The following is a 15,693-nucleotide window of genomic DNA, read 5'->3' as shown; positions in this document are numbered from 1 at the left end:
GTGCACACTGCTGGCACTCAGCTGCCCACTGTGTCTCAGTGGCATGTGGTCAGCAGCTCCACCGGCCGGACACAACCTCCTGCACTAATCAATTCCCCACCAAAATAAAAGACTTTTCCAACTGCTTTCTGGGAGCTGTCACACAATCGGAAATGGAATAAAAAAAAACATGAAAACCCTTAAAAATTCCACAAAGAATGGACCAATAGAAATAGTCAAATAACTGCTTGGGATGAGATACAGTTCCATTAGTGTACATTGAAAACAAATGGTTTGAAGGCAGCTGCCTTTGAGGCAGAACTAATAGGAGAGGAGAGGACCGATAGGAGAGGATAGGAGACAGCCCTGACTTCACCAAAGTTCTTGTGCCTCATTTCCATCAAATCCTCACAGTGATGTTCTAACATTCTGTCTAAAGCTTTGACAGATGAATAGAAGCATCTACGCAGCAGGAGCGTGGGAAGTAGACCCTACATTTCAGATGAAATGGTGAATAACAAGTTGTCCACATGTTTAGGACTTTGCAGGACCAACGACTGGGACACAGTCAGAGAGAGAGAGAGAGAGAGAGAGAGAGAGAGAGAGAGAGAGAGAGACGGGAGAGAAAGACACGGAGAGACAAAATTGAGAATGCGAGAGAGAGGACTAAGTTCGCTTGGTGATAAATGTCTGCGCTAGGGGGCGCTAATGGTCTTGTCCTCTCTCCTCTAGTCTTCCTGAGCAGCAGTGTGTGTGTGTGTGTGTGTGTGTGTGAGAGAGAGAGAGAGAGAGAGAGAGAGAGAGAGAGAGAGAGAGAGTGCGCGCGCGCGATCAGTGCTCTGCGGTATAGTATAGTAGCAGCAGCAGCAGCAGCTCGAGCTCGAGCCTCAGCCTCAGCGTCAGCTGCAGCGCATGGACGCCACCGACGCCGCGAGCGCGCTGCTGCTTGGCCTTCGTGTCCGCACCGCAGAGCTCCCGCGCGCATGGAGGAGGACATGATGAAGTCCAACTCTTTCTCCAGCAGCAAGGACGAGAAGATGGAGGCGGACGGGCGGAACAGCGTGTTTCAGCAGCCGAAGAACAGCGGCGGCGGCGGAGGAGGAGGAGGTGGAGGTGGTGGAAGCGCAGGGGCGAACAGCGCGAGCAAGGAGCACGGCAACTCCGTGGCGCTGAAGCCGGACCGCGAGGAGAGCGTGCTGGGGCTGGAGGACGCGGACGCCGCGGGCCGGGCGCACGGCTTCATGCAGCGGCAGATCGGAGCCATGCTGCAGCCCGGAGTCAACAAGTTCTCGCTGCGCATGTTCGGCAGCCAGAAGGCGGTGGAGAAGGAGCAGGAGCGCGTGCAGACCGCGGGATACTGGATCATACACCCGTACAGCGACTTCAGGTGCGCCTGCGCGTTGCTTGTTTGTTGCTTTATGTTTGTGCTTTTGTTTACAGCTCTGGCGGCGCGCGCGGGAGCCGAGGAAGCGGCGTCCCCTGTCCTCTCTGTCTTTATTATGGTTGTCATGCACGCACGAGCCAGCACGAGCGAGCAGTGTAGGACCGCACAACGCGCGCCACCACTCTCTCTCTCTCTCTCTCTCTCTCTGTACTATTTCTTTTACACACTCTCTCTTACTCTCCCTATCTCTTTCTCTGTACTCTCTCTCTCTCTCTCTCTCTCTCTCTCTCTCTCACACACACACACACACACACACACACAAGAAAACTTACGCACAGCACCCCCCCTCCCCCCCAAACAGGATGTGGTTCCGTGCAGAACCGCGGTTCTCTGCATGTTAACCGGTTCTCCTCTAGAACGGATGCCCTTTCGTGGCACCTAAAAGGGGTTCCACAGCTCTTACAGCCCGGAGAACACTCCTCTATGCAGCACCGAGTCTTTCTGCAAAGTGTGTGTGTGTGTGCTCGCCATCAGCGCACCGGCGCACGCGCGCTCGCTCCTTCCCTGCGCGCGTTGTGACATTGCGGTCGTGTTCTGAGGCAGAGCTCGGTGCCCTTGCCGCGCGTGAACACAGCGGTGTGTCGCAGACTCGGTTCGGCACGTGCGGTGCGGGAGCTGCAGCAAAACACACGCGCGCTCGCATGCACACACTGCGACGGCAATGAAAAAGGGGAGGGTGTGTGTGTATGTGGTGTGGAGGGGGGGGGGGGGGTCCAAGGAAACCCCCACCCCCCCTCCTATTTCTACGCCAGTATTGATGGAAGACGTGCAGGTGATGTCTCCATGTCCACACACCAGCCAGAACATTACAGACACATCCTTGTTTCTACACCCATTGTCCACTACAATCACAGACTGTAGGCCATAGGTTGCTCTGCATACCCACCTTTCACCCTGTTTTCGAATATCAGGACCACCCCAGAGCAGGTATTATTTGAGTGAAGCCCTGCAGTGACTCATGGCGGTGGTGTGGATCAGACACACCAACAAAGTTTGTGTGGGTCGTCCTCTAGTCTGACATCAGTGGACGCAGGACGCTTTTGGTTGGTGGAATCTCGAACAGCACTGCTGTGTCTGATCCATTCGAACCAGCGCAACACACACTAACACACCAACATCCCCATGTCAGTGTCACTGCAGCGCTGAGAATGCTCCACCTCTCAAATCATACCTGCTCTGTGGTGGTCCTGAAGAAGTATGCAGAGTAACAGATGGACTACAGTCTGTAATTGTAGAACTACAAAGTGCTCCTGTGTGGTCAGAGGAGCTGAGGTAGTTTTAAATATATGGCCAAATGTTATATATGTATTTATACTGAAAGCATGAGGAGATTGTGGGTGTGTGTCAGTCCTCTCAGGCAGTGTGTGTGTGTGTGTGTGTGTGTGTCCTGTCAGGCAGCACTGACAGCAGGCTGTGAGCGTGTGGTTTAACACTAATCACATTATCAGGTGAAAGGGAAGGGGGCGGGGACTGTGCACTTGTGTTCCCCTCTGTTCCCTCACGGATTTGACACTGATGCTTTGAGAATGAAAGGGTTAAAAGCTTGCTGCAGGGAATAATGACCGCTGACATCACAAGGCTGCACTGCTGCAATGTTAGAGGGATTGAGCTGCATGAAAATGCAGTGTCTTAGTTCGGCTCCTGTCATCTCCGGAAGATCATTCTACACCTCACGATTTACTGACTCACATTTCCCAAAGGCTTCCTGGGAATCTTCTCGGAATACTGATGAGTGCTACGTTGAAATATATAATACATAACGTAAATGTGCTTTTTATTGCCATTGCACAATGTAAAAAAAAAATGTGCCTCCATATTTATTTTACACACACACACACACACACACACACACACACACACTAGTGCGCTAGGGGCAGTGAACATGCACAAACCCAGAGCTTCAGACATCCATCCCAGTGCCTTTGGAGCAGTTGGGAGTTATGTGCTTTTCTCAAAGGTGCCTCAGCTGTGGATGCTGAGGAAGAAGACTGTTCCTTCCCTCGCCCCACCCCCAAATTTTCCTGCTGATCTAGGGGATAAAAATGGTGACCTTAGGCCATTAGGCCATGCCCCCCCCTCTCCTCCTCCTCCCTCCACCACCCCATTTTGCAATTGTGTGAAAACACTACACATTTCCAGTGCGATGTTTTTAAACACTGCATCTTTTACTGTTAACCAAGTCCAGCACAATTTCGTATTATTGTGGTGACACACCCTTCGGCCTCCTCTAAAACCCTTCGCAACGTTAAAAGGGATGTGTCAGAACAGGATTAACACCAGAAGGGTCTAGAGCAGGACAGGAAGAGTGGGCAGTAGGAGCAGAGCCTTTGCAAAGCCAGGGGAAACGCTTTCAGCACCACGGACAGGGGCAGAGTTGAAATCCTAGAGCGCTGCGTCTGCAGAAGACAGTGGTGAAGACAGTTTGCTGTTGCTAGGCTGAACATGGAGAGGTGCAGTACACACTCTGGAAGGATATTAGAGATGCGTCTCTGAGGCCGTACCCTCAGGGACACTCTTTTATTGAGGGAACAATCCCAGTGTCATATTTCATTGCATTTGTACTGTGTACATACACCGATCAACCATAACATTATGACCACCTCCTTGTATCCGCTGACCATACAAGAGCACTTTGTTCTTCAAAGATCAGGGCCATCAGAGAGCAGGTGTAATTTGGGCGCTGGATTATTCTCAGCACTGCAGTGGTGGTGTGTTAGTGTGTGTTGCTGGTACGAGTGGAACCTACAATTAATTTAATAAATGCTACCATTATGTTCCATAACTGAAGGTACTGAATATTTACCAGTCATTTAATTTAATTGTATTTTTCCCTGGAGAAGTGAATGTAAGCCTGGACCTTCTGAACATTTCTGTACCTTTGAGATTTCATTTTTTTTAGTGTTTGTTGAATGATTTGTTGAACCAATACGTACCTTTTTCTGACGGTGGAGTGTTGGCTGATTTACAGGTTATGGCTGTGTCTCAGTTTTGTTGCTACACCAATTTGGGCTTACAGTTTTATCAATATCACACTGTACTCCATCTGCTTCAGATTGATTAATAGAGTTTAAAAGAGTATTATTTGGCCAAAGCTTTCTGAGCTCAACATCATTTCTGGGTCTGTCCCCCCTCTGCTGTAATCACACATCGTCCGGGGGAGAGTAACAGTGAGTGCTGCACAATGTAAGTGTTGGCCTTATTGCCTTGATTCGAATGTCTGGATCCTTGTCTTAGGATATGAGTCCTTTCATGCACACTTGACCATCATCTGGAAAATATCATGATGCTAAATTGGATCAATATTACCCAGCTCTAAGCGGAAGAGACAACAAGGACAAACTCAATTGATTTTGTTATTGATCAGGAGAATAAAAAACAGCTAGTGCTTCAGATAACAATGAGCTGGTGTTGGAGAGCAGATGAAAAAACATTGCATGAGTTTTTCATTAAATGCAAAATGCACAAATCCTGCTGATGTTTTCCATCCCAACGGATTTGAATGAATAAGAAAGGCAGTCATACTGGTTCAGGACTGAGCAGAACTGGGGGGAACCCCCCTCCCCCATCATTACTGAGTTTAACTGCTTTAAAATGAACATATTATGAAAAAAATAGTCACTTGTTCTATTGACATAAGCATTAGCCCTGGTCAGTTTTTTTCATGTAAAAAAAACATGGCCGTTTTTTATTGTGCTGCTTTCTTGTGTAAAGGACAAGGATTTTAGTATTGTCTTGCCTCTCCAATCACAGCACTGGACAGAGCACAGGGATGATTTTAAACACAGCAAAACAAACACAACAAGCCAGAGAAATAAGAGTATTGATTAAATATTGAGAAAATGAGAAAAGAGAAGAAGACAGAGTAAAAATGGATAAAAACTCAAGCTTCTGCTTCTTTCACCTTGCACTGAACTGAGCTGTGGCTGGTCCTAGGCGATATGAGCACAAATCAATATCACGATTAACTGTACATTTTACCACGATTACGATTAGTGAACGATTATTTTGTTGTTGGATTTGTGACCTCACAGTTCAGTGTTGAGGCCTGTGCTGTAAATACGCTCCAGTGTTAAAGCTTGGATATTTTTTCTAATGTCGCTGGGAGCTTGTTCCTCTCTTGTTTTCTGAGCACTGTTTATATTCAGTGTGTGATTGTGCTTTGTTCTTCTTTTTGTTCAGTTTCGTCTTAATTATATTCAAAACACAGCACATCCAAACCACAGACGCTGTGTTTTTTCTTTGTTACAAGCTGCTTGAGTCACTTGGTCGGCCTCTGCGTTTAGGTTGCTTCCATGTGGCAGTTTTAAAGGGACAGTACTCACAGTGGGGACATAACAGAATAAAAATAATTGATATAATCGATATAGACAAGATTATGTCGATTAGAAGTTCTGAATGTTGATTTCAATTAGTTTTGGATTAATTGCCCAGCCCTAGCTGTGGCTCATTCTCATTTATTGGAAAAGGCGCCGAAACTGGTCATTCTGACCAGGGCTGTTTACACGGGGGAGAACACTGCTGTGGTGTTTGTTCTTTGTGGTGTTTTAACCAATGCATGAAGAATAAGTCCCCTCTGAGGTGAACCTGTTGTAGATGTTGACATTCAGTTGTGCACACTTTGCTCATATCAGTTCCATAGAAACCTGCTTTCATGTTGTGTTTTCATTCACTGTGGGTATTTGTGGCACTTCATTTTCATTACCCTTTTAACAGAACTTAAGGGCTTGAGGAGGGGGCGGTGAATAGTAGGTACAGCCCTGTGGCATCCAGCATCGGTGTAGAATACCCACACAAAGTTTTGGCTCGCAATGCCATTGATTGTCCATCCCTGTCCATGTTTCTCTCCCTCTATCTCTGTCTCTCTCTCACACTCTCTTTGTCTGTCTTTTCTCTTTCTTTGACTTGCTCTCTCCCAGCTCCCCTTCTCTCTCTCTCTCTCTCTCTCTCTCTCTCTCTCTCTCTCTCTCTCTCTCTCTGTCAATGTAAAACTGATTCGTGGGTGTGATGAAAGGATGAAAGGGGGAAATCATGTGTTGAAAGCTGGGTCGAAACCGTCACCTGAGAGCCCCCGGCAGAGCTGATGTAAAGGTTTTACTAAAGGCAGCCGTTCTTCTAAGTGGACACTGACAGCAGCTGAGCATTGGCTAAACACCAAGACTACATCAGCCAGTCACCTTCTATTAACCCTTACATGTTCAGCCATTCACGACAGATCAGGTTGAAGATATGTGGAGTGGTCTTTTAAAGCAAAAGTTTGTCCAAACAGGCTCAACAGCCAATAAAGAGGCCATTTGAGCAGTGGATGTGAGGAGCTGCTTTTAGAGATATTCTTACCTTCTAATGTAGATTTCTTTATTCTCTGTATGTGTTTGGGTTATAATTCTAGAGATGCACAATATGGCCACGTTTTATATCACAGTTCATTCATTCATTCATTATCTGTAAGCGCTTATCCAGTTCAGGGTCACGGTGGGTCCAGAGCCTACCTGGAATCATTGGGCGCAAGGCAGGAATACACCCTGGAGGGGGCGCCAGTCCTTCACAGGGCGACACATTCACACCAATCTGCACTTTTGAGTCGCCAATCCAACTACCAACATGTGTTTTTGGAACGTTGGAGGAAACTGGAGCTCCCGGAGTGAATATGTTATATTTCAATGGAAATATTGTGGCATAACTCTACAAATCTAAAGCTTTTAGAAATTGTTAGGCAAACCCAATGTTGTGTTGGTGCAATTAAAATAGTTTCTGCTAAGACACTGGGGATGTAACTCAGTGGGATGTCATTTGTCTGAGAGATGAATGGAGGTTAAGCAGGATTGTCCTAAAGACAGAAAGGTCAGCTCTCTTACATCACTGTGTTTAGTCTCATGTTAAGCTCATTCAGTCTCGCTCTAATCCATCTCATCTCCTCTCCGTGTCCTGATGGCCGAGGGACTGACACTAAAAGTACATCCCATATGCAATTTTTCTAAAAACGTACCAGCGCCGTGAGGAACAACACCATGATTCGCTATGGATCCAGTATGCTCCACTGTTAGCATAACTTAGAGTAGTTCAATAGATAAGCTAATGTGGCTAACAGTGAGTGGAAGATACAAAGAGAAGTGAGAGTTACTCACTTTCAATATCCGTTTGCAACATTAACCTTTCTTACCCAACTTCTTAAATTTATAAAAAGTTTGTCGATTAAGGCCAATTGCCTTTCTCTCAGTGACAAATTTCAGCTTCACCTCAGGCTTCAGCTTGGCCTCCTCAGTGAGAGCTGAAGTCCTCCATTGTCTCCATTTTTAAAGCAGCTTTTCATATGCATTATTAATCAGGACTTCCAGTTTGACCATAACAGAGAGCATGTTGGGTTCACACACTGTTCTTTAAAATCTCAAATCTCTAGGTAGTAAACCAACATAAACACTTGCCTAAGAATCATTGAAGTTTCACCAAAATGGCCCCAGCAATTTAACAGATTAGTAGTAGTCCAGAGCCTACCCGGAATCACTGGGTGCAAGGCGGGAACACACCCTGGAAGGGGCGCCAGTCCTTTACAGGGACGACACACATTCACATCTACGGACACTTTTGAGTCGCCAATCCACCTACCAACGTGTATTTTTGGACCATGGGAGGAAACCCACACAGACACAGGGAGAACACACCACACTCCTCACAGACAGTCACCCGGAGGAAACCCACGCAGACACAGAGAGAACACACCACACTCCTCACAGACAGTCACCCGGAGCGGGACTCGAACCCACAACCTCCAGGTCCCTGGAGCAGTGTGACTGTGACACGCCCCCTGCTAGCGTATTCTATCCATTCTTTTTGTAAACCATTGAAAAGCTAAGTATGGTGATCGGTTTTGTCTTTCAGAATCATTACCTTATACTTTTGCTCATCTCCTCTTTCACTTGCTTCTTTCTCTGTCCTTCATTGCCCCCCGCCCCTTGCTCCAAAACTGCTGTGTCAGCGTTTTGTTTGTAAGCACCATCGTTAACGTCCTTATTTGTATTCTCCTGACCGGTCGTCCTGAATTAAAGATGACGTAAAAAACAACCGGCGACAAGTAGTGAATGACAAGGCCATCCACACGCCCTTTGTGTGTGTTTTGAAGCATCAGAAGACACTCGATATCCCACAATCCCTTAATACACAGGCCCTTTAAAGATTGATGAATGGTTAGTAGTATTCATTATTCATCATTATTCATTTTCAGAAAGGACTCATGCTCGACTAGATCTGGACCTGTCTGTGGGCTTTTGTCTAATTTGAAAGTCTGTCATATGCATGCTGTGTTTCTCCCCTGTATTGTCCCCCACTCATGTTTCCGGCTGCTTGTGAGGCTTTGTCTCAACACACAAAAAAAGGCTTTTTCCATTGAATCCCATTAAAGAGGGAAAGGAAAGCTGCTGTTGAGGAATTCTGGCGTACCATTATTTACCCAGTGTGGAATCCTGTGTGGCCTTGGCATTTTGAGGTGACTTTGACTTGGTCTGGATCCAGCAGGTAAAAGATGAGCTCAGACTGACTCTGTGGCTTATGCATTAATCACATGGGTTGTGTGTGAAAAGGCAAAACAAAAAACCTACAGGATTTTCTTCAAACTCTAAACAACAGCCGATATCTAGTCTGAGCTTAACTTCTATTTTTAGGTCCCCTGCAACTTTGCCCTGCATTATTGATGCTTTTCACTCAATCTTTTCCTTTTTTCTCCCCACACAGTGTTTCTGAGACAACATCCCAAAGTCTGATGAAGGTCCTTGTTGAGTGAGCCACACTTTTTCCAAAATGATGCCCTCTGGTGCATTTTAATTAGTCTAGCACTGTTTTTTTCCACCTGCAGTGCAGAACAATGGCCTATATTCAGCAATGCAAAGATACAGCACACAGCAAAACACACAGTGGCACAGACAGAACAACATCTAAACTCTGGATTGCTTCAAGGTGACACAAATTATTGAAGAATTTTAAGGGCCCATATTTTGGAAAACATAAAATAAATAAATAAATAAATAAATTTATATATTTATTTATTTTATGGTGCTGGTCATAAAATTAGTATATCATGAAGAAGATTTATTTCAGTAATTCCATTCAAAAAGTGAAACGTGTATATTATACTCATTCATTACACACAGACTGTCAGGAGCGAGGGGCGGATTGAATGAGGCGGACGCACTCGCTAAAACACAGTATATTTAATAACGGATGTAACAACACAACGAGACTAAAACAGAACGAAAACAAACGGAGCAAAGCAAGCTAAATAAAACACGGTGAACTAGACAGGGTAAGCGTGACAGACGGACAAACAGCGAAAACAACGATAAAGGAAAAGAGACGGGGAGAAGCTGAGGAGACAGACGGACAGACAAGAAAACACGACCGACATGAGAAAGGTGAACCAACGTGACTGAACAAAGGTGAAATGAGAAATGTACGACAAACAGGACGTGACACAAGAGGGCTTAAATACAGACATAAACGAGACACACCTGGACAGATAACGAGGACGGGCTGACACATGACACGGACGAGGAGGCGGGACGAGGGCGGAGACAAGGATATAAACAAAACATAGCCATGTGCGAATAAAGCACATGGCGGGGACAACAGACAGACAGGACGAAGGCGTGACAGATGCCCCCCCCAAGAACGCGCAACTCCCGGGCGCGTACTCCTAAACCCCCCAGGAGCTGGCACTGGAGAGGGCACGGAAAACAAGACAGGACTCAGGACAGGACGGGAACAGACACAGGAGCTGGGGACACGACAGGACCGAATATACGAGACGGGACATGGGACATGACAGGAGACTGACAAAGGGGGGCAGCAAGAGACGAGAACGGACTGGACAGGACAGGAGTGGACACATGGGACTTGACAGGGTTTTTTACATTGGACATGACAGAAGACGGGACAGATGATAGAACTTGGTGCTGGGACTGGACAGGAGCAGAGACTGGTGACAAGACACTGGACAGGATAGGAACGTTAGACTGGACAGGGGTACGTGACTGGACAGAAGGCAGGACAGGTGACATGACACTAGACTGAACCGGAGACGGGACTGGAGACTGGACAGGGGATTGAAAGGGAAACTGGACCGGAGACAAGACAGGTGACTGGACATTGGACGGATACGGGAACTGGACGTGAGACAAGACAGAGGGTTGAAACAGAGACTGGACAGGGCTGACAGGGGACTGGACATGAGACAAGACAGAGGGTTGAAACGGGGACTGGACAGGACTAACAGGGGACTGGACATTAGACAAGACAGGAGACTGGACTGGACTTGGTAGGGGAACAGGGACCAAGACGTTTACGGGGACAGACATGAATACAGTAACAGGTACAGGGACAGAGACAAAGGCTGACACGGGTACTGGGACAAGGACAGAAACGGGAATCATGACAGGGACAGACAAGGGAACCAAAATAACAGGGGAGTGCCCAGGACTGGCTAATGTCTGTGGGACAGTCTGAGGAACCAGCCTGGGCACAGTTCTGGGGATCGGCCCTGAAGTCCTTCGGGCCGACCTACGGACATGGACAGGGGAGGCCGTAGCCACAGTCACGGGTACAGGAGCGGCGGGCGCCGCCGCAGTCACGGACACAGGAGCGGCGGGCGCCGCCGCAGTCACGGACACAGGAGCGGCGGGCGCCGCCGCAGTCACGGACACAGGAGCGGCGGGCGCCGCCGCAGTCACGGACACAGGAGCGGCGGGCGCCGCCGCAGTCACGGACACAGGAGCGGCGGGCGCCGCCGCAGTCACGGACACAGGAGCGGCGGGCGCCGCCGCAGTCACGGACACAGGAGCGGCGGGCGCCGCCGCAGTCACGGACACAGGAGCGGCGGGCGCCGCCGCAGTCACGGACACAGGAGCGGCGGGCGCCGCCGCAGTCACGGACACAGGAGCGGCGGGCGCCGCCGCAGTCACGGACACAGGAGCGGCGGGCGCCGCCGCAGTCACGGACACAGGAGCGGCGGGCGCCGCCGCAGTCACGGACACAGGAGCGGCGGGCGCCGCCGCAGTCACGGACACTGGAGCGGCGGGTGCCGCCTTCACGGACACTGGAGCGGCGGGTGCCGCCTTCACGGACACTGGAGCGGCGGGTGCCGCCTTCACGGACACTGGAGCGGCGGGTGCCGCCTTCACGGACACTGGAGCGGCGGGTGCCGCCTTCACGGACACTGGAGCGGCGGGTGCCGCCTTCACGGACACTGGAGCGGCGGGTGCCGCCTTCACGGACACTGGAGCGGCGGGTGCCGCCTTCACGGACACTGGAGCGGCGGGTGCCGCCTTCACGGGGACTGGAGCGGCGGGTGCCGCCGTCAACGGGACAGGAGAACCTGCGACTTCCTCCTCGGAGGCAGGGGAACCTGCAGCGACGTCGTCCTCGGAGGCAGGGGAACCTGCAGCGACGTCGTCCTCGGAGGCAGGGGAACCTGCAGCGACGTCGTCCTCGGAGGCAGGGGAACCTGCAGCGACGTCGTCCTCGGAGGCAGGAGAGGCGCGCGCCGCGCTCACGAAGACAGGCGCGGCAGGAGGCCCCGCGTTCACGAAGACAGGCGCGGCTGGAGGCGCCGCGCTCACGAAGATAGGCGCGGCTGGAGGTGCCGCGCTCTCGAGGACTGGAGCTGTGGAAGGGTTAGGAGGTCTGGTGGGCGCACACTTGTGGGGCTTTCTGAAGGCGCCCCTGTTAGCCTCATTTCCTTTGTCTTGAGGGACGAGGCCAACAGTACCAGCCCTTAACCCCCCCCCAAAAATTTCCCCGGACCTGAGGGGGTAGTCCTCGGGAGCAGGGGTTCCTGCAGAGACGTCCTCGGGAGCTGGTTGTGAGAATCGTCTTTTTAGAAGTCCACAAAATGAGTCAACAGTAAGGGTTGAGGCTTTTTCTTTTAGTAGTTCCTCTGCCCACTTCAACGCTTCTCCTCTAAGGAGGGATTTAAGGAACATGACCTGGATCAGGTCAGGAGGAGCAGGACAGGTTAAAAACTGAAAATAAAGTTTGCACTGCAAAATAAATCCATCACACTTGGGACCGCCTTCGAATTCGGCAGGAACTCCCATAACAGACTGTAAAACAGCGGGTTGATCACCCACCGTTCTGGCCAGTAATTTCTCCCCTTGTTTAAGGATTTCGTCCAATATTTCGGCTGTGTTAGCTGCGTCCTGGGGGTCGTACATTCTGTCAGGAGCGAGGGGCGGATTGAATGAGGCGGACGCACTCGCTAAAACACAGTATATTTAATAACGGATGTAACAACACAACGAGACTAAAACAGAACGAAAACAAACGGAGCAAAGCAAGCTAAATAAAACACGGTGAACTAGACAGGGTAAGCGTGACAGACGGACAAACAGCGAAAACAACGATAAAGGAAAAGAGACGGGGAGAAGCTGAGGAGACAGACGGACAGACAAGAAAACACGACCGACATGAGAAAGGTGAACCAACGTGACTGAACAAAGGTGAAATGAGAAATGTACGACAAACAGGACGTGACACAAGAGGGCTTAAATACAGACATAAACGAGACACACCTGGACAGATAACGAGGACGGGCTGACACATGACACGGACGAGGAGGCGGGACGAGGGCGGAGACAAGGATATAAACAAAACATAGCCATGTGCGAATAAAGCACATGGCGGGGACAACAGACAGACAGGACGAAGGCGTGACACAGACTGATATATTTTAAGTGTTTATTTCTTTTAATTTGATGATTATAACTGACAACTAATGAAAACCCCAAATTCAGTATATCAGAAAATTAGAATATTACCTAAGACCAAAAAAAGGATTTTTAGAAATGCTGGTCTTTAAACCAGGTACTGGTAGTTTTGGCACTGTGTGCAGGTGCCAAGTCCTGTTGGAAAATGAAATTTGCATCTCCATAAAGTTGGTCAGCAGCAGGAAGCATGAAGTGCTCTAAAACGTCCTGGTAGACGGCTGCGTTGACCTTGGACCTCAGAAAACCAACACCATCACTGACTGTGGTAACTTTACGCTGTATCTCAAACAATGTGGATTCTGTGCCTCTCCTCTCTTCCTCCAGGCTCTGGGACCTTGATTTCCAAAGGAAATGCAAAATTTACTTTCATCAGAGAACATAACTTTGGACCAGTCAACAGTAGTCCAGTCCTTTTTGGAAGCAAGACACTTCTGACACTGTCTCTTGTTCAAGAGTGGCTCGACACAAGGAATGCGACAGCTGAAACCCATGTCTTGCATATGTCTGTGCGTGGTGGTTCTTGAAGCACTGACTCCAACTACAGTCCAGTCTTTGTGAATCTCCCCCACATTTTTGAATGGGTTTTGTTTCACAGTGCTCTCCAGGGTGCAGTTATCCCTATTGATTGTACACATTTTTTTACCACATCACAGAGCTCTTTGAACAGCCAACCTCTTTACAATGACCTTTTGTGTCTTGCCCTGATTGTGTAAGGTGTCAATGGTCAAGTCAGCAGATTTCCCCATGATTGTGCAGCCTACAGAACTAGACTGAGAGACCATTTAAAGGCCTTTGCAGGTGTTTTGAGTTAATTAGCTGATTAGAGTGTGGCACCAGACGTCTTCAATTCTTCAATATTGAACCTTTTCACAATATTCAAATTTTTTGAGATACTGAATTTGGGGTTTTCATTAGATGTCAGTTATAATCATCAAATTAAAAGAAATAAACACTTGAAACATATCAGTCTGTGTGTAATTAATGAGTATAATATACAGGTTTCACTTTTTTGAAAGTAATTACTGATCATGCAGGATCATGCAGGATATGGAATCATGATATTCTAATTTTATGACCAGCAACTGTATATATATATATATATATATATATATATATATATATATATATATATATATATATTGCAATCTAACTATGGATACAGCATACATGATGTAAAAAAAAGACAGGGAATTGCCACTTTGGGACAAAGTGGATCTGCATATACCGGTCAGTCATCACATGAATTCCACAGCCTATCTTCAGTGGCCCCCCTTGTTATAATCTTATGGAATGTTCTTTGATTTGTCAGGAAGCTTAAAGTACATGGTGCAAACCACTGTGATTGGTTACAAGACTCATTTGCATATGACATCCTGCTGTAACGCAATGCTGATTAATGAATGATACAGTCTGTAATCACAGTCACATGTAAAGTCTGGGGAGGGAAGGGAGATGGAGATGTCGTTGAGATCATGTGTTGTCACTCTGGGTTGGGGGTCGTGCCCTCTGTGCTGGTCTCTGGCTCAACAGCACAGATGGTCAAAGACATGGCTAGCATCCCAGCCTTGATAATACACCCTGCCAATTACTGCGTGGTCAAGGCTACAGTGTCTAGGGCCTAATATTTAATTGCATGTTCCTTTACATGCTCCACTGGACGCGACATGTAACTCTAACCAAGAAGGCCACCCAACACCACCCAACAACATACATCATACAATACTAAACAGCACCATTCAGCATTATACAGAACCAAAACAACACCATTCAACACTGTACAATACTATATAGAATTAAAGCAGCTACATACAGCACTATTCAACACTCTACATCATATAACACCATACACCATATAAGACCATACAACACTCTACACTATATAACACCATACAACACTATACACCATATAACACCATACAACACTCTACACCATATAACACCATACAACATTCTACACCAGGGGTGTCAAACCAAATCCATGGAGGGCCGCGTGGGTGCAGGTGTTCTTTTCAACCACGCAAAAGCCCCACACTACTGAAAGTCAAGATCTATTGATTAGATCCAATGATTAAAAACAGGTGGAATGAGGTGTGGCTTCTGCGTGGTTGGAAAGAAAACCTGCACCCACAAGGCCCTCCGTGGATCTGGTTTGACACCCCTGCTCTACACCATATAACACTCTACAACATATAACACCATACAACACTATACAACATATAAAAACATACAACACTATACACCATATAACAATAAACAACACTCTACATCATATAACACCATACAACACTCTATACCATATAACACCATACTAAACTATACACCATATAACACCATACAACACTATAAACCATATAACACTCTACAACATATAACACCATACAACACTCTACACCATATAACACCATACAACACTATAAACCATATAACACCATACAACACTCTACACCATATAACACCATACAACACTATACACGATATAACAACAAACAACACTCTACATCATATAACACCATACAACACTCT

At 47.7% G+C, this 15,693-nt stretch overlaps 1 protein-coding gene across 2 annotated transcripts in view; it reads left to right on the top strand.

The window, feature by feature from the left end:
* The first annotated feature begins 962 nt into the window (after nucleotides 1–962).
* The window catches only part of LOC136668387 (potassium/sodium hyperpolarization-activated cyclic nucleotide-gated channel 1), a 165,625-nt gene continuing 150,894 nt past the window's right edge, over nucleotides 963–15,693 (top strand). For both annotated transcript variants that reach the window (XM_066645879.1, XM_066645880.1), the window contains exon 1: nucleotides 963–1,366. In XM_066645879.1, coding sequence (XP_066501976.1) covers nucleotides 963–1,366 — 404 coding nt within the window. The remainder of the gene's footprint in view (nucleotides 1,367–15,693) is intronic.

The sequence above is a fragment of the Hoplias malabaricus genome, chromosome 15 (assembly GCF_029633855.1).
Source record: "Hoplias malabaricus isolate fHopMal1 chromosome 15, fHopMal1.hap1, whole genome shotgun sequence".
NCBI lineage: Eukaryota > Metazoa > Chordata > Actinopteri > Characiformes > Erythrinidae > Hoplias > Hoplias malabaricus.
This window is presented reverse-complemented; position numbering and strand designations above follow the sequence as displayed.